This window comes from Stenella coeruleoalba (genome assembly GCF_951394435.1).
Source record: "Stenella coeruleoalba genome assembly, chromosome: 8".
NCBI classification, from domain to species: Eukaryota; Metazoa; Chordata; class Mammalia; order Artiodactyla; family Delphinidae; genus Stenella; species Stenella coeruleoalba.
Genome location: NC_137154.1, coordinates 103,237,001 through 103,263,965, shown reverse-complemented (window position 1 = coordinate 103,263,965; position 26,965 = coordinate 103,237,001). Strand labels below are relative to the sequence as shown.

At 37.7% G+C, this 26,965-nt stretch overlaps 1 protein-coding gene across 8 annotated transcripts in view; it reads left to right on the top strand.

The window, feature by feature from the left end:
- The window catches only part of ARHGAP32 (Rho GTPase activating protein 32), a 272,293-nt gene that overhangs the window by 222,557 nt on the left and 22,771 nt on the right, over nt 1-26,965 (top strand). For 7 of the 8 annotated variants that reach the window (XM_079929489.1, XM_079929486.1, XM_079929487.1 and 4 more), the window contains 4 exons: nt 8,708-8,857; nt 12,814-12,916; nt 20,885-21,029; nt 21,480-21,562. In XM_079929489.1, the coding sequence (XP_079785615.1) occupies nt 8,708-8,857; nt 12,814-12,916; nt 20,885-21,029; nt 21,480-21,562 (481 nt within the window). The remainder of the gene's footprint in view (nt 1-8,707; nt 8,858-12,813; nt 12,917-20,884; nt 21,030-21,479; nt 21,563-26,965) is intronic. The other variant, XM_079929488.1, reaches the window with a different exon arrangement.

The window sequence follows — 26,965 nt, the reverse complement described above, 5'->3', positions numbered from 1 at the left end:
GGGGCGGCTGTGGGCTTTGGGAGTCTTAAGCAGCCTGTCTGTTGGTGGGTGAGGCTGTTTCTACACCCAGTTAGTTGCTTGGCCTGTTGCGCCCCGGCACTGGCGCCTATAGGCTGATGGGTTGGGGGCTGGGCTGGGTCCTGAGGCCGATAAGCTAGAGGGAGGATTCCAGAATGGTGCTTGCCAGGACCAGTGTCCACATGGTAGACCGGACTCCTTAAAAATGGCTACCACCTGTGTCTGTGTCCCCAGGGGAGCTGCAGTTGCTCGCTGCCTCGGAGAGACTCTCCAAGATCAGCAGGCTGGTCTGACCCAGGCTCCTTTCAAATCACTGCTTCTGCCCTGGCTCCCGGAGTGTGTGAGATTCTGTGTGCCCTTTAAGAGTGGAGTCTCTATATCCCCCAACCCTCCGGGACTCCCGAAAGTAAGCTCTGGTGACCTTCAAAGCCAAATGCTCTGGGGACTTGTTTTCCTGGTGCAGGACTCCTGAGCTGGGGAGCCCAGCATGAGGCTTGGACCCCTCACTTCTTTGGTAGAAGCTCCGTAGTTATTACTAGTCTCCTGCTGTGGTTCATCCACCCTGAAGGTTTGACTGTATTGCAACTCCACCCCTCCTACCTGTCTCGTTGTGGTTCTTTTTTTATATCTTTAGTTGTAGAAGATCCTTTCTGGTAGGTTCTGGTCTTTTTCATCGATGATCGTTCTGCAAATAGTTGTAATTCTGGGGAGCCTGTGAGAGGAGGCGAGCTCAGAGTCTTTCTACACCATCTTGGCTGATCTTGAAGAGCAGAATTTTTTTTAGAAAACTAGTCTGTGGATATAATAACAAAGTAAGGGAAAAATCAATTTGACATTGCTTAGAGAAAAGTCCTTTCTCCATATCTATTGGTATGAATATATATGTTGTTGTGCATTAAATGAAAGCAAGTTTATGGAATTTTGTATTAAAATTTGAATCTTTTCATATTTATTTAACATAAAATATTTCAAAGTATGCAACAGAGACAGAATTTGAGAGGTTATAAAGACCCTTAAATATCCCAGAGTCCAGTTGCCTGTATTTCTATTCCAGTCTCTTAAATTTCCATCAAATGGTCATCTAATCTATGTTTGTAAAAATTTGAGCAAAAGGCAGGACATTGTGTTCAATTGTGAAAATCCATTGGACATGTAAACCTTACACTCATACTTTATTATACCTTAGGTTAACCAAGATAATCTCCTCAGGTATTATGCATCCCACCTCTACCCTCTCACTCTGTCTGCTTGGCCATATGAATTCATTACAGATCTTAGAACTTGATGCATATAATCAAATAAACCTAATGCCAAGGCTCTTATCTCACACAAATCATCTTCCTTTAATTTAATTTACTGAGAAATTACTTCAAGCCCAGACTTCTCTCACGTCAGTCTAGAAGATTTCTAAGACCCAATTTAGAGAACTCTGAATTTAAGTGAAGTATTATGAGAAAAGGAGAATTCTTAGGATTTGCTGGAGAACTACTATACTTGTGTAGTTAGAAACTCCTGGTGCCCTGCCTCTCCATGTCAAGGTTCACCGTGCCCCTATAAACTGGTTGTTGGTATCATAAAGATTTACCTTGGAGATAGTAAGTTGTGTGTCATACTGCTAAAGCTTTTAACTACTGGAAGAACTGGTCTGGTTGCATTTGTGTCAAGTTTGAAGCAATTGCAAGCATGAAATCTTGTCTAAATGATATGGAAGAAGGTAGCCTTGTGGCACATGTTGCATTTTAACCCTAGAGTAGGGAATTTGAATACACAGTGGTATGATTTGCTTTTGTCTAAGTACTGTTTTGTGTTGTATTTTTTATCTGTGGAAATGTCTGTTATCATTTTCATTTCTCTGATCCACCATATTTGGTGGACCTTAACCCTAACACACTTTACACTGTATTCCAAGGTTCCTTTGCTGAAGTGGGTTTATAGGCACTTACCTGTCTGAAGCCAGTCCCCCACTCTCCCTTCCTCAGGAGAAGTCTCCTGATTTCATTGACAGTATTCCGTACTCTGTTCCTCGAAAGGTAGTTTTACTAAAGAGTTTACTAGTTTGTTATAAGAAAATGGGTGGGGGCAGTGTAGTGTCCAAAAGCCATTTTATTGTCTAAGAAATGGGAAGAAAATATTAAGTGAAGAAAAAATTAATATGAAGAGACATTTATATTCGGAAGTGTTGTTAGATCTTCAAATTTGGAACTAAATTGAGTATTTTTATTAGTTTAAATTTCCAGTGCAATGAAATTTGTCTATCTCAATAGGTAATTGATTATTTAATTATGGATGCCAGAGTTTTTCACCATAACTATCTCTAAATTGGAATGCCAGTTGTAATAACAATAGCAGCAACACTAAAATTGTGTAGAACATAGTTCAATCTTTCTTTGAAGACTTAGAAATTATTTAAGATTGCATGTCTAGTCACCATTATGAATATTAGTTATTTTGGTATCTCACATTGGGATATAGGTTGGCAGGAAGAGACCACACCCACCCCTGATTCCCATTACAAGTTTAGGTTTAAAGTTCCCAATTTATTTAGTAGTGTTTTTAGAAAGGTGACAGAAGCCGCGTGGCCGCGCCGAGTAGAAGCCAGGTTATGCGCATATCAGCACAATTTCCCAGAACCCACAAGTGCCAGATGGCGGCACAGAGTTGCTAGTGACACTCTCCACTGGTCTTAATTTTGTGTCATACTGCAAGCTCCTACTTGAGTCTCATGTCATTATTTAGGAAAAATAAATATGAATGGTCTTTACCCTACAGGAAAAGATAGCCAGCTTTCCTTCTTCTTGAGCCAAACTTAGAACACCAAAGACAGTCAAAGCTACCAGGTGTCCTGGAAAGTCCAGTTCTACCCAGGTTGCCCTCTGACTAATGTAATTTTATTGTGTATGAGAGTTTGGTCGGAGGAGCATGAATACAAATCTATTTCCTTAACAGTTATCGCTGAATTGTGAACGTATTTCCTGGTTAATATATAATTAATTTCAATCAGTAATTCGAGATACGATACTGCCAACTGATGTGAAAGAAATAAACCTATTGCTCTCTACTTGCAGAGAGCCCAGTTCAATATGGCAAACTATCATGGCAGGTTTTTTTAATGCTCTCGCTCCATTTATGCTGAAAATCGTCACTCCCTTCCTTCTTTTCTTCTGGGGAGTATTTTAAGAAGTCATAGTCGTTCTTCATGATATTCAAATCTTTATGACGTCCCAAAGCTGGCCAGTGGGAGTCCATTCAACTCAGTTCTTTTGACATGGCTCCTGATGGGTGTGGGTGCTTCCCCTGCTTTCTGTCTCAAAAAAATATCGCAGTCTCACCTTGTGCTTGCTTGCTATCAACTTGCAAACAGGCATTTCTCCAAGGAGTCCTGGTTTATTTTGTTAGGGAATGATATTTAGAAGTCCAGATCTGAGACTAAAGGCGTTCATGCAACTGGAATGTCATTGTTTCTAAGCCTTTTCAGTAGCTAGAGCTTAGGGAAAATGTGTATATATTTTAATTTTGAGTTCATGTTCACATTTCCAACTCATAGCTAACATTAGGGATATTTTTTCTTAAATTCCTTTATTTTATTATTGTATCTGCTTTCTCTCACACAGTTGAAAGAAGTTAAATATTACTTGGTAGTTGTTTCGTCCCTAGAATATATCCCGGTAATCATGTGCAGTTAGTTTATTGTTGACGAGGCATTTAAAATATTTTCTCTCTGTTGACAGTATTACCAATTTGATATATCATTAGATACATTTCTTAGGTTATTTCCAATCTTAGGATTTGCTTTTTTAACTTTCTAAATTTATATTTGAACGTGTAGAAAGAACATTAACATAATTCAGAAGTCAAACTACATAAAAAGGTATATTCAGAACAGTCTCATTTTTTATCCCCACCCATTTTTTTTACCCATTATTATTCATTTCTGGTTTATCCTTCCAGTATTTCTCTTTGCAAAACTAAGCTCTTATGTACACACATACATGTGTTTATTATATATTATGAATTTATGTGTGTGTGATGTATTTATTCCATATCCTTTCTTATGCTAAATATACTGTTCTCTACCTTCCTTTTTGACTTAATATATTCTGGGGATTGCTTCATATCAATAGGTAGAGATCCTCTTTTAAAAAAAACAAAAGCCAAACAGCAGTCCTCTGCACAGATGTATCCATTAATATTCAATCAGTTTGCTGTTAATGCACATTTAGGTTTCTAATACACCTATTGGGTTATTTTTAAAGTAACCTTTCTAAAGTGTTTAAACTCTTCAGTGTGTTTTCATTGCATAAAATCCAGACTCTGTATTATGGCCCCTAGTGCTGGCCTTTACCTACCTCTTCAGCCTCATTTCACACAGTCTTCCTTGTTCACTACACTTGCATCTTCCAGTTCATATATGACTTCCTCAGACCTTCCCTGACCACCTTATCAAGGTATTGGGTGGGCCAAAAGGTTTGTTCGGTTTTTTCCATAAGATGGCTTTAGTAGCGCTTAGTTGTCTTTAACTTCATTCGAAACAATTTTGTTAGATTGTATTGTGACAGCTGTCATATCAGCGTTCATTTAAAAAAAACTTATCAAAATTGGGGAATTTTTGTGTAGTCATTTTAATATTGAAGATGGAAGAAAAAAAGTGACACTCTCGGCATATTATGCTTTATTATTTCAAGAAAGGTAAAAATGCAACCGAAACGCAAAAAAAGATTTGTGCAGTGTATGGAGAAGGTGCTGTGACTGATCGAACGTGTCAGAAGTGGTTTGCGAAGTTTTATGCTGGAGATTTCTCTCTGGACAATGCTCCACAGTCGGGTAGACCAGTTGAAGTTGATAGTGATCAAATCGAGACATTAAATCAAATCGAGACATTAATTGAGAACAATCAACGTTATACCACTCGGGAAGTAGCTGACATACTCAAAATATTCAAATCAAGTGCTGAAAATCATTTGTATTAGCTTCGTTATGTTAATTGCTTTGATGTGTTGGGTTCCACATAAGTTAAGTGAATAAAAACCTTGACCGTATTTCTGCATGTGATTCTCTACTTAAACATAATGAAAACGTTCCATTTTTAAAACAAATTGTGATGGGCCATGAAAAGTGGATACTGTACCATAATGTGGAACGGAAGAGATCGTGGGGCCAGTGAAATGAACCATCACCAACCACACCAAAGGCCAGTCTTCATCCAAAGAAGGTGATGTTATGTATATGGTGGGATTGGAAGGGAGTCCTCTATTATGAGCTCCTTCCAGAAAAGGAAACTATTCATTCCAACAGGTCTAATTAGTACTGCTCCCGATTAGACCAACTGAAAGTAGCACTCGACAAAGAGCGTCCAGAATTAGTCAACAGAAAATGCATAATCTTCCATCAGGGTAATGCAAGACCACATGTCTCTTTGATGACCATGCAAAAACCGTTACAGCTTGGCTGGGAAGTTCTGATTCATCTGCTCTATTCACTAGACATTGCTCCTTTGGATTTCCATTTATTTCGGTCTTTACAAAATTCTCTTAATGGGAAAAATTTCAATTCCCTGGAAGACTATAAAAGGTACCTGGAACAGTTCTTTGCTCAAAAAGATAAAAGATTTTGGGAAGATGGAATTATGAAGTTGCCTGAAAAATGACAGAAGGTAGTAGAACAAAACGGTGAATATGTTTTTCAACAAAGTTCTTGGTGAAGGTGAAAAATGTGTCTTTTATTTTTACTTAAAAACCAAAGGAACTTTTTGGCCCACCCAATAGTTTCTTTTTCTCATCACTATTACTGCACTCTGTTTATTTCCTACTAGCAGTTAAGAGCAATCTGAAATTACCTTGCTATCTTAATTTAGGCTGTATCATATAGTGGCTAAGAACTTGGGTTTTGAGCTAGACCATCTGACTTTTAATCCTGGTTCCATGACCTTAGACATGTTACTTAGCACTCTGTGCCTGAGTTTCTTCCTCTAAAAAGGGGGTCATAATAGTATTTTCCTTATAGGATCCTATGAGAAATGAATGGTTAATAAATATAAACACTTACGCAGTTGTTGGCACGTAACTAAGCATAAAATAAATGCCGGCTATATGGGTATTATTATTTGTTCATTCCTTCTCTCCTCAGTAAGCTCTGACAGCAAGAGCTTGTCTCACTTGTTGCCCACTGTACTCTCAGTTCCTGAGGTACAGGAGGCACTTACATGTTTGTTGCTAAATGAATAATAGCTAAAATTCAGTTCCCATCCCTTTGAAGCATTCCTGGAAATCTGACTAAAAGAATGCTTTCTCATGTACATCATATGCAGTTGCCAAATCCAACAGATATTTTCATCAAATTCAGCATCAAAGTACAAATGCCTACTTTTTAGCATGTGTCTTGGAAGTTCTGGTTAATTATTAAAATCTGAAAAAGAAATCAGAAATTATTCTTATCAGAAACAGGATGGAATTGCCATATTTGCTTTAACACAGTTATATATCCATGAAATCCGAAAGGATCAACTAAAATTCTCCTAAAATTGTTGGGAGTTTAGAAACTGATCAGATTTGAGCCATACATAAATAATTTTCCAGTATACCAGTAACTACCAGTTAAGACTGTAATTGAAGAAAACTATTATTCTACAAAAGCAGCAAAAAAAAAAAAAAAGGTAAAATACTTAGCAGTATCCCTAGCAAGAAATATGTGGAATGTGTCTTTTCATAAAATTAGAAAACTTTACTGCGAGATATAATAGCTTTAGAAAACTGATGACACACCCTGTTTCCAGGTAGAAATATTGAATATTATAGAAATTAAAATTCTTCCAAATATATAAATGTAATATTAAATTACCATAAAGCAAACTCATTTGTTTTTATTCATTAATCTTCTCAAAATTATTTTAAAGTTTGTTAGAGAATGTTCAAAAATGAACAAAAATGGTTTGATGGCCACACTTTAACAGCAAAGATTCATAACACACAGTCTGCTAGCGACTAGGGGAGAATAACACTCATACAAGTTCAGTGACTTTTAATATACTAATATTACAAGTGTGACATACTTCTGAAGTTACCCCAATGTGCTATAAATGTCTCAGCAGTTGAGAGACCATGTCATTTAACTTTGTAGCAAGGATCTCAGATACAAGTGAGGTTGTAATTTACCCCGAGTGTCACAGCATGTTAGAGATAGCATCAAAATTATACTGACGATTCTAAGTAAACTTTAACTAATTGGTATAGAAAAAATAAATTTCCTCTTTAATCTGTGTACAGTCTAGGATGACTGCCTTGTCGCAGTTTGTTCAGGACTTTCCTGGTTTTAGCACTGAAAGGCTCATGTCCCACGAAACCTCTCAGTTATGGGCCAGTTACGATTGATCACCTTTGTACAGTTCATAGAAAAGATGCTTAAGTCTGTAAATAGAGTTTCCCCCAAAATGTAAAGAGAGTGTTTAATCTGGTCAGAGTAACCCATCTAGTGGTCCATTTAGGCCACAAGTTAATCTCAGTACACAGAATTCCTACAGGAGGATTCATCAGTTCAAGGGATTTATGATTTGGATTCCCTCAAGAAACTGTAGCAGGGTTCAGTAAGACTCCTGTAATCATATACAAACTGAGTAGGAGGATTGAGGCCATGTGGCTTAGTGTTCTATCCTGCAGCTAATCTCTGATCTTATGGTAATTTGTTGTATGTTGACTTCTAGAGTAATTTTCCCTGCAGGCTACACTTCTCAGCAAAAGTCAGTTTTCTAAGGATTTGTTTGCTTTCAGATCTTTCGCTATTATCTTTCTAACATATAAGTCAGTGGAAATATCTTACTATATGTAATTTACTTATCTCTTGCCTTGATCTACAAAGGATTTAAGGTGACATATTTGGTAGACTACAGATGAATGTTAATAGAATATCTAATGCTTTTTATGTGTGTGTGTGTCTTGTACTTACATAGCCATTAGTTTGACAAGTGTGATCTATATCATAATGCAATGAGAAAGAGGGAGGTTTTTGTTTGTTTGTTTGTTTTTGGCGGTACGTGAGCCTCTCCCGTTGTGGAGCACAGGCTCCAGACGCACAGGCCCAGTGGCCATGGCTTACGGGCCCAGCTGCTCTGCGGCATGTGGGATCTTCCCGGACCAGGGCACGAACCCGTGCCCCCTGCATCGGCAGGCGGACTCCCAACCACTGCGCCACCAGGGAAGCCCCGAGGGAGTTGTTTATTTTTTCAGTTTTACTTTCCAGATTGTAAATGTCATGAAAATTTCTAACCACTAAATTTTAGAAATTAACTAGAAATGCAGTTTTTAAATTTACACCATTTTAAGTCTTACTTACCATGAAGATCTCCAAAGCAATATAAAACTCAGGTCCCAGTTATCCTGTAGCACGCTTGGGTAGCATTGGGAAGATGGCTGGTTTACCACGCTTGATTTAAAGAAGTCACAAATTATAATACTTCAGTTTGCTCACAATCCCATCAAATAAGATCACAGGCTGGTGAGAAGAACATGCAAAACCCTGATATTATTTGTAAAGCAACTGTTTCTTCAACTTCTGCTGAAAATTTCCTACAGAATATAAAGTATACTTGTAATAGATTATTTTGTAGTCAGCTATTGAGATCTGCATTTCTTTTCACACTAAGTAAAAATGTGACCTCTTACCCCAACTAAGGTATTTTCTCTTTATTATTATTTTTTAGTATCTAAAAAGCACGGCAAGCTCATTACTTTCTTACGGACATTCATGAAGTCTCGTCCAACAAAACAGAAGTTGAAGCAGCGTGGGATCTTGAAAGAAAGGGTATTTGGTTGTGACCTGGGGGAGCACCTTCTGAATTCTGGTTTTGAAGGTAAAAATAAAATTTATAAACTCATAATTTTAGTTTCTGACCTCTCCCTGTTGATTTCCTATAATCAATTAAAGTAGATTAGGCAAGCAGTACCTATCCCAAGTAAGTTCAGCAGCACGTATTGAACGTTCTCAGGTACTCATCTGAGTTCTGGGGCAGCTGAGAATCAAGAGGGGTCTAGGAATGCACTTTGGCATCAGAGATGCTTGTGATCTGTTCAGGAAGAGGAAAACATTCACACGGAGGGTATAGTAGCTATGCTAGTTTACGTTATTTTCATATCTGTCCAGATAGCTTCCTCAGCCAGTTTTCCTTCTCACAGTTTATTCTAAAATGTTTATTTCTCTTTTGAAAAAAAAGTCATAGTTTTGAGACTGTATATTACCAAGACCAGCCTCCCAGCTTTTATAACTAGAAATTTCAATTCCTTTTTCTGTAAATTAAATTCTTATTCAAGAATTCAGTGCTTAGATGAATGGATGGATGTGATCATTATGAGGGAGTGTTTTCCAGTTTGTTATTAGCTTTCAAATATCAATTCAGCAAGTTTTAGTTGTGCTTAGAAGTTTTGGTTGTGTTTCCATTCTTAGTAAGTGTGGTAGAGAGGACAGATGCCAATATATTATTTCTTCATGAAAAAATAACAGGTTTAATAAGTGTAATGGTTATATATTCCCTAACTATGATAAAATCTATTCTAGTGGAACAAAGGGTTTGTAGGTGTCATTGATTTTTTTCATAGGACTTGTTTTATTTGCTGCACATATTTGAAGCCAAATATCCTTAAAATGAGATAGCTTTTTTAAAAAGTGAGAACTTTGTAGAAAACTAGGTAAAACTACATTAGGTACAAAATGTAAAAAATATTTTAAAACTCAAGGTGAGGAAATTCTGTTGCCCGAATGTATTTCTGTTTGAGGTTATTTAGCCCTTTCAACAAGAGGCTTTCTTAAACTATTGTGAATATACGGGGAGTTTATAATCAGAGCACACTAGAAACAAGCAAGGCCCAAATAACCCCTGAAATTAATCCTTTAGGTAATCGTATTTTTCTAACCAAAAATCATGATGCACATTCTAATGTGTAACACTGTACCGTGTACTCCTGGCCTGGAAGCCACTGCCTTGAGAATGGGACTTGACTGTTTCGTCTGTGTTACACAATGTTTGCATGATGCCTGGCATATAAAAGGGATCTTTGAATGATGGCTGAATGTGTAAAGGGAATGACTGACTGAATAAATGAAGAGAAAAGAACAGAAATGAAACTGAAACTGTCAAGAAAAATAAAGGACCAATTTTTGTCATACTTACTTATACTTTTAACCATGATTCTAATCTTAAGGGTCATCAGTTTAATTTAAACATTTACTTCCTATTGTGTTGTCATTTGATGATTAAAAAGTACTAAAAATATTAAATGAGTGGTTTAGAAGTGTATTATTTGGAGAGTGTGGGAATAATTCTTAAAGTTATATCACCTTTGGGCTTCCCTGGTGGCGCAGCAGTTGAGAGTCCGCCTGCCGATGCAGGGGACATGGGTTCGTGTCCTGGTCTGGGAAGATCCCACATGCCGCGGAGCGGCTGGGCCTGTGAGCCATGGCCGCTGGGCCTGCGCGTCCGGAGCCTGTGCTCCGCAACGGGAGAGGCCACAACAGTGAGAGCCCCGCGTACTGAAAAAAAAAAAAGTTATATCACCTTTTGGAAGAACCATTTTGGAGGTTTCTAATGTTATGTTTTGACTGGGTTATTATTTAATGTGCACTTGGCTGGTTGGTTAGATGATTTGAGGGGAAAAGGTAGTTAATAAAATGCCTTTTTGTACTAGGATTTCTTCTAATAATATATTGGGTTCTCATATTACTTTCTTATGTTAGTGAAAAAAAGAATTCAGATCTTTTCTCTTTTTATCTTCCTATACTGTTCTTTAGTTTCTACTCTCTGTTTTTCAAAATGAAAGTTTATGCTCTTCTCTTTCATTTTGCTACTAATTTTAATTATATGTCTCATTAGTCTCTCTTAAAATCCTAAGTAATAGCAATGTTCAGTTATATAGTTTTATTTATGAAGTTCTATGATGTGATTGTTTTTTGGACATTCAGTCCTTTTACTTAGGGAACATAAAGTGTAAAGAAACAGTTCAGATGTTTTCCATGAAGTATGATGTCTGTAGAGGCTTAACTGTATAATCAGGGAAAGACCTCTAATTCCCCATATTTTCAAGTTTCCCTACTTGTTTGGGAGAACATAAGCAAGTATGAATATAATATCACATGGTTGTAAGAATCCCAGGGAACTTATCTATACTTTTTGACAGATGGTACGTTATTTTTTTTCAGGTTTTTTTCTTTTTTTTTTTTTTTGGAGTATAATTGCTTTACGATGTTGTGCTGTACAATGAAGTGAATCAGCTATATGTATACCTATATCCCCTCCCTCTTGGACCTCCTTCCCACCCGCCCCATCCCACCCATCTAGGTCATCACAGAGCACTGAACTGAGCTCCCTGTGCTATACAGCAGGTTCCTGCTATCTATTTTACACATGGTAGTGTATTTATGTCAAATCTAATCTCCCAATTTGTCCTACCCTCCTCTTCCCTCTCTGTGTCCACATGTCCACTCTCTACATTTGTGTCTGTATTCCTGCCCTGAAAATAGGTTCATTTGTACCATTTTTCTAGATTCCACATATATGCATTAATATACGATATTTGTTTTTCTCTTTCTGACTTACTTCACTCTGTATGACAGACTCTAGGTCCATCCACATCTCTACAAATGACCCAATTTTGTTCCTTTTTATGGCTGAGTAATATTCCCTTGTATACATGTACCACATCTTCTTTATCCATTCATCTGTCGTTGGACATTTAGGTTGTTTCCATGTCCTGGCTATTGTAAATAGTGCTGCAGTGAACATTGGGGTACATGTGCCCTTTTGGATTATGGTTTTCTCAGGGTATATGCCCAGTAGTGGTATTGCTGGGTCGTATGGTAATTCTATTTTTAGTTTTTTAAGGAACCTCCATACTGTTCTCCCTAGTGGCTATATCAATTTACATTCCCACCAACAGTGCAAAAGGGTTGCCTTTTTTCCACACCCTCTCCCATATTTATTGTTTGTAGATATTTTGATGATGGCCATTCTGACCGGTGTGAGGTGATACCTCATAGTAGTTTTGATTTGCATTTGTCTAATAATTAGTGATGTTGAGCATCTTTTCATGTGCCTCTTGGCCATCTGTATGTCTTCTTTGGTGAAATGTCAGTTTAGGTCTTCTGCCCATTTTTTAATTGGTTTGTTTGTTTTTTTGGTATTGAGCTCCATGAGCTGTTTGTGTATTTTGGAGATTAATCCATCGTTCGTTGCTTGATTTGCAAATATTTTCTCCCATTCTGAGGGTTGTCTTTTCATCCTGTTTATGGTTTCCTTTGCTGTGTAAAAGCTTTTAAGTTTAGTTGGGTCCCATTTGTTTATTTTTGTTTTTATTTTCATTACTCTAGGAGGTGGGTCAAAAAAGATCTTGTTTTGATTTATGTCAAAGAGTTCTTCCTATGTTTTCCTCTAAGAGTTTGATAGTGTCTGGTCTTACATTTAGGTCTTTAATCCATGTTGAGTTTATTTTTGTGTATGGTGTTAGGGAGTGTTCTAATTTCATTCTTTTACATGTAGCTGTCCAGTTTTCCCGGCACCACATATTGAAGAGGCTGTCTTTTCTCCATTGTATTTTCTTGCCTCCTTTGTCATAAATTAGGTGACCATATGTGACCACTTATCTAGCATAGATGTGAAATTAATTAAATATGCCCTTGTCAGTTTTTGTAGTAGATTAATCTCCACCCCTTAAAACTTTAATTTGCCAATTTCATTTTGCTAAGACATTCTCATTTTTTGTGACTTTGTTTCCACTGAATACTCTCAATTTAATCCATGTCTTCACAAATTCTCTCTAGTGCCCCAGGTTCTTCAAAGCTGTACAGCGTTCATTGAGAGATATGGCATCGTGGATGGAATATATCGTCTCTCTGGCGTTGCCTCCAATATCCAGAGACTACGGTAAAACCTCATATGGCATTTTCTTTTTCGTTCCTACTGTAATTCATTAAAATGAAACTGTTTCAAAATTAAGTCACTTATATTGATAACCGTAATTTTCCGTAAGATAGTTTAGATAAAGTAGGAAATAATATCCATATTGTTCTCTGTGTATATTTTCCTAAATGCCATCTCTTCGTTTGTAGTATCAGAAAACCATGTCCCTTAATCTCTTCAATACTTGTATTTTCTCTTTGCAATATTTGAAGATTTTTAAAAATTGAATTTGAACCTATGATAACCATGAGAGATGATAATTTACATTATAATAGAATTATTCTTCAGTTAATTACAGTTGATGAGAGCGACCTTTCTAATCTCCTTTCACCTGGGCTTTGTAGTGTATGTTCAAGTGTGCATTTATTACATTTTGCACATCCTCTCCCAGTATAGTCTCAGAGACAAGAATAGTGGTATCCGTTACACCAGCAATAGAATTTTTAATTTTTGCTTAATCTCTTAGATTCTAGTCTATTCTTAACATGTTATTATCCTTTATTTTTCACTGTGGTGCATGATAATTGCCATTATTCTACAGCATTTTAAGGTTCTGATTTGACCACAGAGTTCATCTCTATTTTCAGGAATACATGTTTGGAAAATAACTGAAATTGATTCTTTTTTTTTAATAGATCTTTATTGGAATATAATTGCTTCACAATACCATGTTAGTTTCTGTTGCACAACAAAGCGAATCAGCCATATGCATACACAGGTCCCCATATCCCCTCCCTCTTGAGCCTCCCTCCCATCCTCCCTATCCCAGCCCTCTAGGTCATCACAGAGCACCGAGCCGATCTCCCTGTGCTATGCTGCTGCTTCCCACCAGCCAACGGTTTTACATTTGGTAGTGTATATATGTCGATGCTATTCTCACTTTGCCCCAGCTTCCCCCTCCCACCCCATGTCCTCAGGTCCATTCTCTATGTCTACCTCTTTATTCCTGCCCTGCAACTAGGTTCATCAGTACCTTTTTTTTTAAGATTCCATATATATGAGTTAGCATATGGTATTTGTTTTTCTCTTTCTGACCTACTTCACTCTGTATAACAGACTCTAGGTCCATCCGCATCTCTGCAAACGACCCAATTTCGTTCCTTTTTATGGCTGAATAATATTCCATTGTATATATTTGCCACATCTTCTTTATCCATTCATCTGTCATTGGACATTTAGGTTGTTTCCATGTCCTGGATATTGTAAATAGTGCTGCAGTAAACATTGTGGTACATGTCTGTTTTTGAATTACGGTTTTCTCAGGGTATGTGCCCAGTAGTGGGATTGCTGGGTCATATGGTAGTTCTATTTTTAGTTTAGTTTTTTTTTTAATAAATTTATTTATTTATTTACTTATGGCTGCGTTGGGGCTTCATTGCTGCACGTGGGCTTTCTCTAGTTGCGACAAGCAGGGACTGCTCTATTGTGGTGTGTGGGCTTCTCATTGCAGTGGCTTCTCTTGTTGCAGAGCATGGGCTCTAGGCATGCAGGCTTCAGTAGTTGTGGCACACGGGCTTAATCATTCTGTCTCATGGGCTCCAGAGTGCAGGCTCAGTAGTTGTGGTGCACAGGCTTAGTTGCTCCATGGCATGTTGGATCTTCCTGGACCAGGGCTCGAACCTGTGTCCCCTGCATTGGCAGGTGGATTCTTAACCCCTGCACCACCAGGGAAGTCCTATTTTTAGTTTTTTAAGGACCCTCCATACTGTTTCCCATAGTGGTTGTATCAATTTACATTCCTGCCAACAGTGCAGAAGGGTTCCCTTTTTACCACACCCTTTCCAGCATCAAATTGTTTCTAGATTTTTTGATAATGGCCATTCTGACTGGTTTGAGGTGATACCTCATTGTAGTTTTGATATGCATTTCTCTAACAATTAGTCATGTTGAGCATCTTTTCATGTGCCTCCCAGCCATCCATATGTCCTCCTTGGTGAAATGTATACCTAGGTCTTCCACATGTTTTTTAACTGGATTGTTTGTTTTATTGATATTGAGCTCCATGAGCTGTTTGTATATTTTGGAGATTAATCCTTTGTTGTTTCGTTTGCAAATATTTTCTCCAATTCTGAGGGTTGTCTTTTTGTCTTGTTTACGGTTTCCTTTGCTGTGCAAAAGCTTTTAAGTTTTATTAGGTCCCATTTGTTTATTTTTGTTTTTATTTCCATTACTCTAGGAGGTGGGTCAAAAAAGATCTTGCTGTAGTTTATGTCAAAGAGTGTTTTCCTATGTTTTCCTCTAAGAGGTTTATAGTGTCTGGTTTTACATTTAAGTATTTAATCCATTTTGAGTTTATTTTTGTGTGTGGTATTAGGTAGTGTTCTAATTTTATTCTTTTACATGTAGCTGTCCAGTTTTACCAGCACCACTTATTGAAGAGGCTGTCTTTTCTCCATTGTATGTTCTTGCCTCCTTTGTCATAAATTAGGTGACCGTACGTGCATGCGTTTATCTCTGGGCTTTCTATCCTGTACCATTGGTCTATATTTCTGTTTTTGTGCCAGTACCATACTGTCTTGATTACTGTAGCTTTGTGGTATAGTTTGAAGTCAGGGAGCCTGATTCCTCCAACTCTGTTTTTCTTTCTCAAGATTGCTTTGGCTATTTGGGGTCTTTTGTGTTTCCATACAAATTGTAAAATTTTTTGTTCTAGTTCTGTGAAAGATGCCATTGGTAGTTTGATAGGGATTGCATTGAATCTGTAGATTGCTTTGGGTAGTATAGTCATTTTCACAAATATTGATCCTTCCAATCCAAGAACATGGTATATTTCTCCACCTGTTTATGTCATCTTTGATTTCTTTCATCAGTGTTTTATAGTTTTCTGAGTAGAAGTCTTTTGCCTCCTTAGGCAGGTTTATTCCTAGGTATTTTATTCTTTATGTTGCAGTGGTAGATGGGTGTGTTTCCTTCATTTCTCTTTCTGATTTTTCGTTGTTGGTGCATAGGAATGCCAGAGATTTCTGTGCATTAATTTTGTATCCTGCAACCTTACCAAATTCATTGATTAGTTCTAGTAGTTTTCTGGTGGCATCTTTAGGATTTTCTATTATAGTATCATGTCATCGCAAACTGACAGTTTTACTTCTTCTTTTCCAATTTGTAATCCTTTTATTTCTTTTTCTTCTCTGATTGCTGTGACTAGGACTTCCAAAACTATGTTGAATAAGCGTGGTGAAAGTGGACATCCTTGTCTTCTTCCTGATCTTAGTGGAAATGCTTTCAGTTTTTCACCATTGAGTATGATGCTTGCTGTGGGTTTGTCATATATGGCCTTTGTTATGTTGAGGTAGGTTCCCTCTATGCCCATTTTCTGGAGACTTTTTATCATAAATGGGTGTTGAATTTTGTCAGAAGCTTTTTCTGCATCTATTGAGATGATCACATGGTTTTTATTCCTTAATTTGTTGATGTGGTGTTTCACATTGATTTGCATATATTGAAGAATCCTTGCATCCCTGGGATAAATCCCACTTGATCATGGTATATGATCCTTTTAATGTGCTGTTGGATTCTGTTTGCTATTATTTTGTTGAGGATTTTTGCATCTATGTTCATCAGGGATATTGGTTTATAATTTTCTTTCTCTGTGATATCTTTTTCTGCTTTTGGTATCAGGGTGTTGGTGACCTCATAGAATGAATTTGGGAGTGTTTCTCCCTCTGCAGTTTTTGGGAAGAGTTTGAGAAGGATCGGTGTTAGCTCTTCTCTAAATGTTTGATAAAATTTTCCTGTGAAGCCATCTGCTCCTGGACTTTTGTTTGTTGGAAGATTTTTAATTATGCTTTCAATTTCATTATTTTTGATAGGTCTGTTTATATATTCTAAATCTTCCTGGTTCAGTCTTCGAAAATTGTACCTTTCCAACAATTTGTCCATTTCTTTGTGGTTGTCCATTTTATTGGCATGCAGTTGTTTGTAGTATTCTCTTATAATCCTTTGTATTTCTGCTGTGTCAGTTGTGATTTCTCCTTTTTCATTTCTAATTTTATTGTTTTGCCTCCTCTTCCTTTTTTTATTGATGAGTCAGGCTAAGGGTTTATCAATTTTGTTTATCTTCTTAAAGAACCAGCTTTTAGTTTTTAGTTTTTTTTGTTTTTTTTTTTTTTGCGGTACACAGGCCTCTCACTGCTGTGGCCTCTCCCACTGCGGAGCACAGGCTCCGGATGCGCAGGCTCAGCAGCCATGGCTCACGGGCCCAGCCGCTCCACGGCATGTGGGATCTTCCTGGACCGGGGCACAAACCCGTGTCCCTTGCGTCGGCAGGCGGACTCTCAACTGCTGCGCCACCAGTGAAGCCCTCAGCTTTTAGTTTTATTGATCTTTGCTGTTGTTTTTTCATTTCTCTTTCATTTATTTCTGCTCTGATCTTGTTGATTTCTTTCCTTCTACTGACTTTGGGTTTTCTTGTTCTTGTTTCTCTAGTTGTTTTAAGTGCAGGGTTAGATTGTTTATTTGAGATTTTTCTTGTTTCTTGAGGTGAGATTGAATTGCTATAAACTTCCCTCTTAGAACTGCTTTCACTGTGTCCCATAGGTTTTGGGTTGGCATGTTTTCGTTGTCATTTGTTTCTATGTATTTTTTTAATTTCTTCTTTGATTTCGTCAGTGATCTTCTTGGTTATTTAGGAGCACAGTGTTTAGCCTCCGTGTATTTGTGTGTTTTACAGTTTCTTTCCTGTATTGATTTCCGATCTCATGGCGCTGTGGTCGGAAAAGATGCTTGATATGATTTCAGTTTTCTTAAATTCTCCGAGGCTTCATTTGTGACCCAAGATGTGATCTATCCTGGAGAACTTTCTGTGTGCACTTGAGAAGAAAGTGTATTCTGCCATTTTGGGATGGAATGTTCTATAAATATCAGTTAAATCTCTCTGATCTAGTGTGTCATTTAAAGCTTGTGTTTCCTTATTTATTTTCTGTTTGGATGATCTGTCTATTGGTGTAAGTGGTGTGTTAAAGTCCCCTACTATTATTGTGTTACTGTTGATTTCTCCTTTCATGGTTGTTAGCATTTGCCTTATGTATTGAGGTGCTCCTATGTTGGGTGCATAAACATTTAAAATTGTTATATCTTCTTCTTGGATTGATCCTTTGATCATTATGTATTGTCCTTCCTTATATCTTGTAACATTCTTTATTTTAAAGTCTGTTTTGTCTGAGATGAGAATTGCTACTCCAGCTTTCTTTTGATTTCCATTTGCATGGAATATCTTTTTCCATCCCCTCTATCTCAAGTCTGTATGTGTCCCTAGGTCTGAATGGGTCTCTTGTAGACAGCATATGTATGACTCTTGTTTTTGTATCCATTCAGCCAGTCTGTGTCTTTGGGTTGGGGCATTTAACCCATTTACATTCAAGGTTATTTTCAATATGTATGTTCCTGTTACCATTTTCTTAATTGTTTTTGGGTTTGTTTTGTGGGTCTTTTTCTTCTCTTGTGTTTCCCGCCTAGAGAAGTTCCTTTAGCATTTGTTGTAAAGCTGGTTTGGTGGTGTGAATTCTCTTAGCTTTTGCTTGTTTGAAAAGCTTTTGACTTCTCCATGGAATCTGAATGAGATCCTTGCTGGGTAGAGTAATCTTGGTTGTAGGTTTTTCTCTTTCATCACTTTAAGTATATCCTGCCACTCCCTTCTGGCTTGCAGGGTTTCTGCTGAAAAATCAGCTGATAACTTTATGGGGGTTCCTTCGTATGTTATTTTTTGTTTTTCCTTTGCTGCTTTTAATATTTTTCCTTTGAATTTAATTTTTGTTAGTTTGATTAAGATGTGTCTTGGTGTGTTTTTCCTAGGGTTTATCCTGTATGGGACTCTCTGTGCTTCCTGGACTTGGGTGACTATTTCCTTTCCCATGTTAGGGAAGTTTTCAACTATAATCTCTTCAAATATTTTCTCAGACCCTTTGTTTTTCTCTTTTTCTTCTGGGACCCCTATAATTTGAATGTTGGTGTGTTTAGTGTTGTCGCAGAGGTCTCTTAGATTGTCTTCAGTTCTTTTCATTCTTTTTTCTTTATTCTGCTCCTCAGCAGTTATTTCCACCATTTTGTCTTCCAGCTCACTTATTCGTTCTTCTGCCTCAGTTATTCTGTTATTGATTCCTTCTAGTGTTTTTTCATTTCAGTTATTGTGGTGTTCATCTCTGTTTGTTTGTTCTTTAGTTCTTCTAGATCTTTGTTAAACATTTCTTGTATTTTCTCAATCCGTGCCTCCATTCTATTTCCAAGATTCTGGATCATCTTTACTATCATTATTCTGAATTCTTTTTCAGGTAGATTGCCTATTTCCTCTTCATTTATTTGGTCTTGTAGGTTTTTACCTTGCTCCTTCATCTGTGATGTATTTTTTTGCTTTCTCATTTTTTTAAAAAAATTTTTTCGTGAGTGGGCTTGTATTTCTGCCTTACTGGTTGTTTGGCCTGAGGCTTCCAACATGGAAGTTTGTAGGCTGTTGGGTACAGCTGCAGTTTGTAGGCTGTTGGGTAGAGCTGGGTCTTGGTGCTGAGGTGAGGAGCTCCATGAATCCTCACTCCGATGAATATTCCCTGGGGTCTGAGGTTCTGTGTTAGTCCAGTGGTTCAGACTCAGAGCTCCCACCACAGGAGCTTTGGCCCAACCCCCGGCTCGTGAACCAAGATCCCACAAGCCACGTGGGGCGGCAAAAAAAAAAAAAAGAATAACAAAGTAAAAAATAAAATTAGGAAACTAACAGATATGTTAGAAAGGATATAAAAATATAGATGAATCAACATCCAGAAGATACCTCAGTACCACAATAGTGAAAAAAGAGGAGGAGGGAAAAGGAAAAAAATTTGTTTAAATGGGAGAAAAGGCCTTGGCTGTGGAGGACAGGGCCTAAGGAAGGGCAAGGTTTGGGTGGTGGGCGGGGCCTATGTTTAGGACCCAGAGGGCTGGAAAAGGCCCTGGGGGCTGTGGGGGCAGGGCCATTAGTGGGCGAGGCAGTTGCACTCCTCTCCTCTCCTGCTCTTCCGGTCTGGGAGGCTCCCTCCCCCCTGCCTCTCCTGATCTCCCCGCCCTCAGGAGCGTCGATCCTGTCTGGCCTCTACTTCTCCTCCCGCCTCAGTCCCCCTGCGTCCTACTCGTTCACTTGGGGGTTCCTCCTGTCTCCTTGGGGTCAGAGTCCCCCACCAGCAGCCGGCAGGTGCCTTAGTTGTGGGGAGGTGCTAACTCTGCATCTTCCCACACCACCGTCTTGACTCCGCCTCCTCAAATTGATTCTTTTACTGAAAAAGGTTTCAATCTTTAGTTTCGGACGCAGCAGATCTCATATTCAGATTGTCCACATACATTAATCCTCTAGGTTCATAAGGGGTCTCATGTCTAGATTAATATTAGTTAACCTCCTCAGAGTGAGCTTCATCTGCCTTAGTGTTCTGAGCACAATTTTTATTTCACTCACTTTAATGCTGCAGATTTTGCTTTCTTTTAAAATTTGGTGTTGGCTGGGAATTGCTTTATATTGTTTCTGGCTTCCTTATCCCTCATCCATAAAGCATTCCTGAACTGTACTTCTTGTACCTGAGGAATTTCTGCACATAGTCATACATGGACCAGCTGCCATTCAACTCTAGTTTTCAGAATTGCCAAAACATTGGGTATTTAAACCATTAGGAATTAGAAGTCCTGTTTTCAGATCTCTGGTAAGAGCTGCTCTTTCACACACATTACAGAGATTTCTGTCCATTTTAATATTAAAACTGTTCCCTTAATTTCCATTTAGAAAAACACTTGTTTCATGATCAGACATTTGATTACTACTGAAGCCCAAATATAACTTCTATGAAATATAGTCATTTGAAGAAAATATTAACTCACTGAGGTAGAGGTTAATACTTTGGACCTTTCCTTTCTGTTTTAAAGTCATATTTGCTTTTCTTTCAAAAAAATAGTTTTGTTGTCTCTCATCTATCTTTTTAGCCATGAATTTGACTCTGAACATGTTCCCGACCTGACAAAAGAACCCTACGTTCAAGACATCCATTCCGTGGGCTCCCTGTGTAAGCTGTATTTCCGAGAGCTCCCAAACCCTTTGCTCACCTACCAGCTGTATGAGAAGTTTTCTGTGAGTACAAGTCACTTTTAGGTCAAGTTCTGTTTGGAGTTTTCCTGTGGTTTTGTTCAAAATGTGTGAAGATTGGTTTGGTCATATGAGATAGTTGTGTGAGGAAGAGGGGTCCTTTAACGAAAATAAAAACACTGTACTGCTAGCTGGTCCACAATCTTCACTGTTTTCACATTTTCACTCTTTCGGTTTCTGACTTTGAGCCACTAATCTTATAACCCTCGATACTGGTTATCATAAAATTTTAAAAATATTATGTTTTAATAGATTTCAGTGTCTATATAGTGTGGAAACAAAGTTTACTTCCTTGAATACTGCATTGTTTTTCCTCATAGTTCAGCATCAAAGAGTAAAGTCAGTTAATCTCAAAGTGAAACTGAATTGTAAATGAAGAACTTTCATTTTTACCAACAAAGCCTAATAGTTCATTTTGCATTATGGTTGTTCTAGGATGCTGTTTCAGCAGCAACAGATGAAGAAAGGCTGATAAAAATTCATGATGTCATCCAGCAGCTCCCCCCTCCACACTACAGGTAAACCACATGTAAAATACCAGCCAAAAGTAGAAGTCAGTTGTGTAAAAGTGGGTTCTGGGGTTTCTGTTTAAATTTACTTGGAGTTCTAACTATTTAAACTTCTGTTTTTCCATACATTTGTATTTATTTGTCTTTGTATTCTCAGGGTCTGGCACAGTGCTTGGCATCCAGTAGGCACTTAACAAATGTATGAATGAATGAACAAATGGATGGTTGACTGGGCCTGTTTGTTCGTTTGTTTTTTGAGACACTGAGAAATTGCTGAAGGTAGTGGGTGTATGACCACAGGTGTGAATACATTGTGAATTGCTTTGCTTAAATCCAAAATAAATCCAAAATATTGACACAGTGCTGGGTGCCTGTTTACTTGTTTACCCAGAAGATGACCCTTAAGGAATCTTCACTTTTTTAAGTTCCTTTTTTCTTTTTGCTGTTTGATATGGGTGATTTCCATTGCTTTGTCTTCTAGCTCGCTAATCCATCCTTCTGCTTCATCCAGTCTGCTCTTGAATCCCTCTAGTGTATTTTTTCGTTAGATTATTTTATTTTTCAGCTCTGTAACTTCTGTTTGGAACTTTCTTGTATTTTTCTCTTTGTTGAAGATCTCTCTGTTCATCCATTCTTTTCTCGAGTTTAATGAGCATCTTTATGACCATTACTTTGAACTCTTTATCTCTGTTTCATTAGCGTCTTTTTCTGAGGTTTTGTCTTACTCTTTCATTTGGAATATAATCCTTTTTCCCTTTGTTTTGCCTGACCCTCTGTGTTTGTTTCAACGTATTAGTTGAAACAGCTGTCTCCTCCAGTTTTGAAGGAGTGGCTGCTGAGAGATTGGTGGGGCGGGGTTGGGGGGGGTGTCTGTTGTCTCTGCAGTGCCCTGGGGGTGATAGCCTGACAACATCTGTCTGTCCGATTATTTCAGTGCTCTGGGGCTCAGAAACGCAAGGCATTCAGGGGGTTGCTCACACCTTCCAGATCTGGCAGAGGTGGGGTCAGAGCTCAGGGAAGAGGGAGCTCCATGTTTTTCATATCCCTCCCACTTGTGGGCCACCTGCCATGGGTGGGGGTAACTGGCACAACTGCATCTTTCCCCTCCGCTCCATCCCAGTGGGGCTTTCCCACCCCGCTTTTTTGTCCTTTCTGTAGAAGAGCTGCTCTGCCAGCCTTTAGGAGAGAGTCATCCTATGGGAATCTAGTTATAGCTTTGGTGTGTCCGTGTGAGGAGGTAAGCTCAGGATCTTCCTGCACCACCATTTTGAACCCTGTCTTTCGTTGCTGCTTTTTAAAACCCAATTTAATTTGTATATTAGCTTCGACTCTCAGAAATACTTTTGCTATGTCTGAGAAGACAGAATAAAATGGAGGATAACTGCCGTTTAGTGAGAGAAAGAAAATGGCATAAATTATGGATTGATTATAGTGTACAAAGAAGCAAAAAGCTAAAATTTTTAAATTTCAGTTATTGACAAGAAATTAAATTCAGTAGATTTTTTTTAATTCCCAAATTAAGTAATTTAGTGCTGATCTTTTCAAAATGACATTGTTCATATATATATTTTTTTAATTGGCACTAAATTTGGCACTAAATCAACATGAAAATTTTCAATCAACATTAAAAATCAACACCTTTTTTAGTCAACTCTGTAGCTGTAAATGCCTGGCGGTCGAGTCAGGAGGTAACTCAGCATTGGCTTGTCCTGTTACTGTGGCCTGTCTTAGGAGGAATGTGAGAACTTTGAGGGGGTCTTAAGGACCCACTGAAGAGTGAAAAAAAACCTCAAAAGAACTTTTGTGAAGCAAGCTTAAGAAATTTAGGTGTTTAGCCCTTTAAAAGAAGGTTGAGAAGACAAATCTGATCAACACACAGTTATTAAAAGATAGTTTTAAGGGGGATCAGGAATTTCTTTAACTTACCGGAAAAAGGAACCTAGCGCAATAGGTTGAGAATATTGGCTTTCGTAGATAGACAGAAGTTTGAATTTCCAGCTTCATCACTTACTAGCTGTGTGGCCTCTCCAAGCATCAATCTCCATATATGTGAAAATACTAACAATACTAACAATGCCTTCTGAAGAGGATGCCTTTTAATGTAATGAGATCAAATGTGTGAATGAGTCTGGCCTTTAATATTTTTTTTAGTATAAAGCATAGAAAGACAGATGATTAGATTTAAGCCGAGGCTTCTTTATAGTTTTACATGAGGTACTACGTGAATATCTTTTCTCTCTAAATTAAAATGGTCAATATAACTTATGTACATAGTTTTAAAAAGTCAAACGCTTATGCAAAGCTGGCAGCAAAAAACCAGCAGTCCTGGGGCTTTCCTGATGGTGCAGTGGTTAAGAATCCACCTGCCAATGCAGGGGACACGGGTTCGAGCCCTGGTCTGGGAAGATCCCACATGCCACGGAGCAACTAAGCCCGTGCACCACAACTACTGAGCCTGCGCTCTAGAGCCTGCAAGCTACAACTACTGAGCCCTTATGCCACAACTACTGAAGCCTGCACACGTAGAGCCCGTGCTCCACAACAAGAGAAGCCACTGCAATGAGGAGCCCACGCACTGCGACAAAGAGTAGCTCCCGCTCGCCGCAACTAGAGAAAGCCCATGCACAGCAACGAAGACCCAATGCAGCCAAAAATAAATAAATAAATAAATAAATAAATAAATAAGCAGCAGTCTCCTCTCCCCGTTCTAATTTCTCTTACCCAGAAGTTATTATTCTCAACTCTTACTTCTAGAGTTTACTCCTCTGTTTCTAAATAGCATGCTTATGTTTTTATTTCCTGATTTTTCATTTTTAGGTATAATTATTTGCCTTCATTTTGTGGTAAATGAGGGTGTAGCTGTAACTCCCCATCCCCAACAGCACACAAACACACGGCCCCTTCTCTCCTCTTCCTAGTCTGGTTGTATCAGCATTTGGTGTGAAGCCAGAGTTTATTTTCTACGTTGTTGTAACTACTTAACTGTTATTCACAGCTGTGTCTGATAGTATACTAGGATTTTATTTCCCTTTTGGGATAACTGTGTGTTTTCTTGGAGTGATGGCCTGTTTTTGGTTTGCTGAGTATCTGTTTATTGCTAGTCTGTCCCCTGTCTCTCTCACAGAACTGTGGATGTTCTCTTAGTTGTATTTAAACACATCAAGCAACCTTTTAAAAGAAGTTTTTCCCCATGAAAACACCCCTCCTGGTGCCTTCTGTCCCACTGCTCTGTCTGGGTTGATTGCTCCCTGGATCTCCACGCAGCTCCAGCCCTTCACCTTCCTCCTGGAAATTCCCTCCATCACTTTCTTCACGAGTTAGATCCCTTCTCTTCTGGATCTCTGGCTGTCACCTTCCATGTTTTACTCCCTGCTTTCCTAGTGTACATCTTCAGTAGCTCTGTGAGAAAAGGTGTATGGGAGGTAAATGTTTTGAGACTTTGATATGAAGATGCTCTTATTCTCCTCAATATTTGACTGATAGTTGGCTATAGAATTTTAGTCTGTAAATAGTATTTTCCCATAATTTTGATGGTATTACACTATCGGCATCTAAGCAAAAATGCTGCAGCAAAGTCTGATACGAGAGTGCTACTTTTTTATATGATCTGTTTTGTATTGTGTATATCCTTTCTGGATATCTTTAAATTTAGAACATACCTAGTGGTCCATTTCCTTAGTGACTCATCTTGAAGTGGGTTCTTTTTCATTCTTTGCTCTGGGCACTCACTGGGCTTTTTTGGAAACTTCTGAGACATTTTCTTATATTATTTCCTTGATGGTTCTCATTGCAATGTAAACCTCATCCCTTTTCTTTATTCTCTTTCTGGAATTGTTTTAACTCTTGAACTAGCTCTTTTAGTTTCTCACCTTGTCTTTGTCAGTTTCCACATATGGCTTTCCTCCAGTCCATCTCATGATTTAAAAAAAAAATTACTTCTGAGAACTAACTGCCCGCCTTCCCTTCCTCCCTCTCTTTCTTGTTTCTCTGAATGTTTCTCCTTTATAGCATCCTCTTCTATTCTTATTTCATGGATATATCTCTTCCCTCTGTGAGAATATTATTGATAATTACAGGTTTTGTTTTGTTTTAAATTGTTCTCTGCTCATCACGGTACTTGTTTCTTCCTCATTCGGCGGCTCATCTTTATCAAGACTTTGCAGAGCATTCCACTGAGGTTTCATAGAAATCTTTCTAAAATTTTGTTTTATAAATGTTGATGGCATTTAACTTAACTATGAATTAAAATAACCTTGCATAAACAGTCATAGAAATACTTAACATTGGCTTTAGGTAAGCTTATAATTCAAATGATATTAGTCAAATTATTCAGTATGTTAGCCAAAGAAACTTATTGTGCCTTGGACGTTAATCATCAGTACGTTTTACAGAGGGAATTGAGAGTGTTATTGGTTAATCTTGTGGGTGAATTAAGAGAACATCAGTAAGAAGAGTAGGAAGAAACCCTATCATATATCGTACAGAGAGAGAGTATATATGTGTGTATATATAGAGAGAAAGAGTATGTATGTATATATCATATGTATACATACATGTGTATATTATATACATATATATGTATATATTTCTCATTTAGTGAAGTACAGTTTGTTTTATTTATATTCCTTATATATTTATCCCCTGCAGTGTAGTACATTTATATCACCTATTATATATAATTTCTATATATTATAGAAATTATAGTGTAGGGCTTCTGGAGCCAATGGTCTGTGTTAGCTGTCTGACCTTGTGACCTTGGGCAAGTTCCTTTGCCTCTCTGGGCTCAGTTTCCTTGTTTGTAAGAGAGAGATAATAGTACTTTTCTCATAGGATTGTTACGAATATTAAAAGGAAAGCACTCAGAACAAGGCCTGTTAAATAATTACTATTTATATGAGTTAATAACCATTATTATTATCATTGTTATTGTCTGCTGTGTATCTTTATGTTTTTACTTTGTTGTGTATTTTATCTCTACAAACACGTACACAGAAACATAAATGTGTGTGTGCATATATATATATAAAAATATACTCACATACATACATATATATTTCCTACTATATTGATACATATAACTTTTTTACTATATTATGCCTATCTACTCTACTATTATTTATATTTCTTCTACCAAAGTATATATTCTCCTTTATTATATAGATATTTCTTAATAATATGTAGGTATTTCCCCAGGAAATTACATGTATAGCTCCCTTGCTGTCTATTTAATCTTCCCTCTTGAACATTATGTACCTTTCCTGCTATATATTATATATTGTACAAATATCCTTCTATATGTTTTTTATATTTACTGTATTGCCTATTCTAGATATAACCCCTCTAAAGTTTAAGCTCCCTGAGGTCACGAATCCTGTCTTATCACTGTATTCTCAGAATAGAAACCTAGCACAT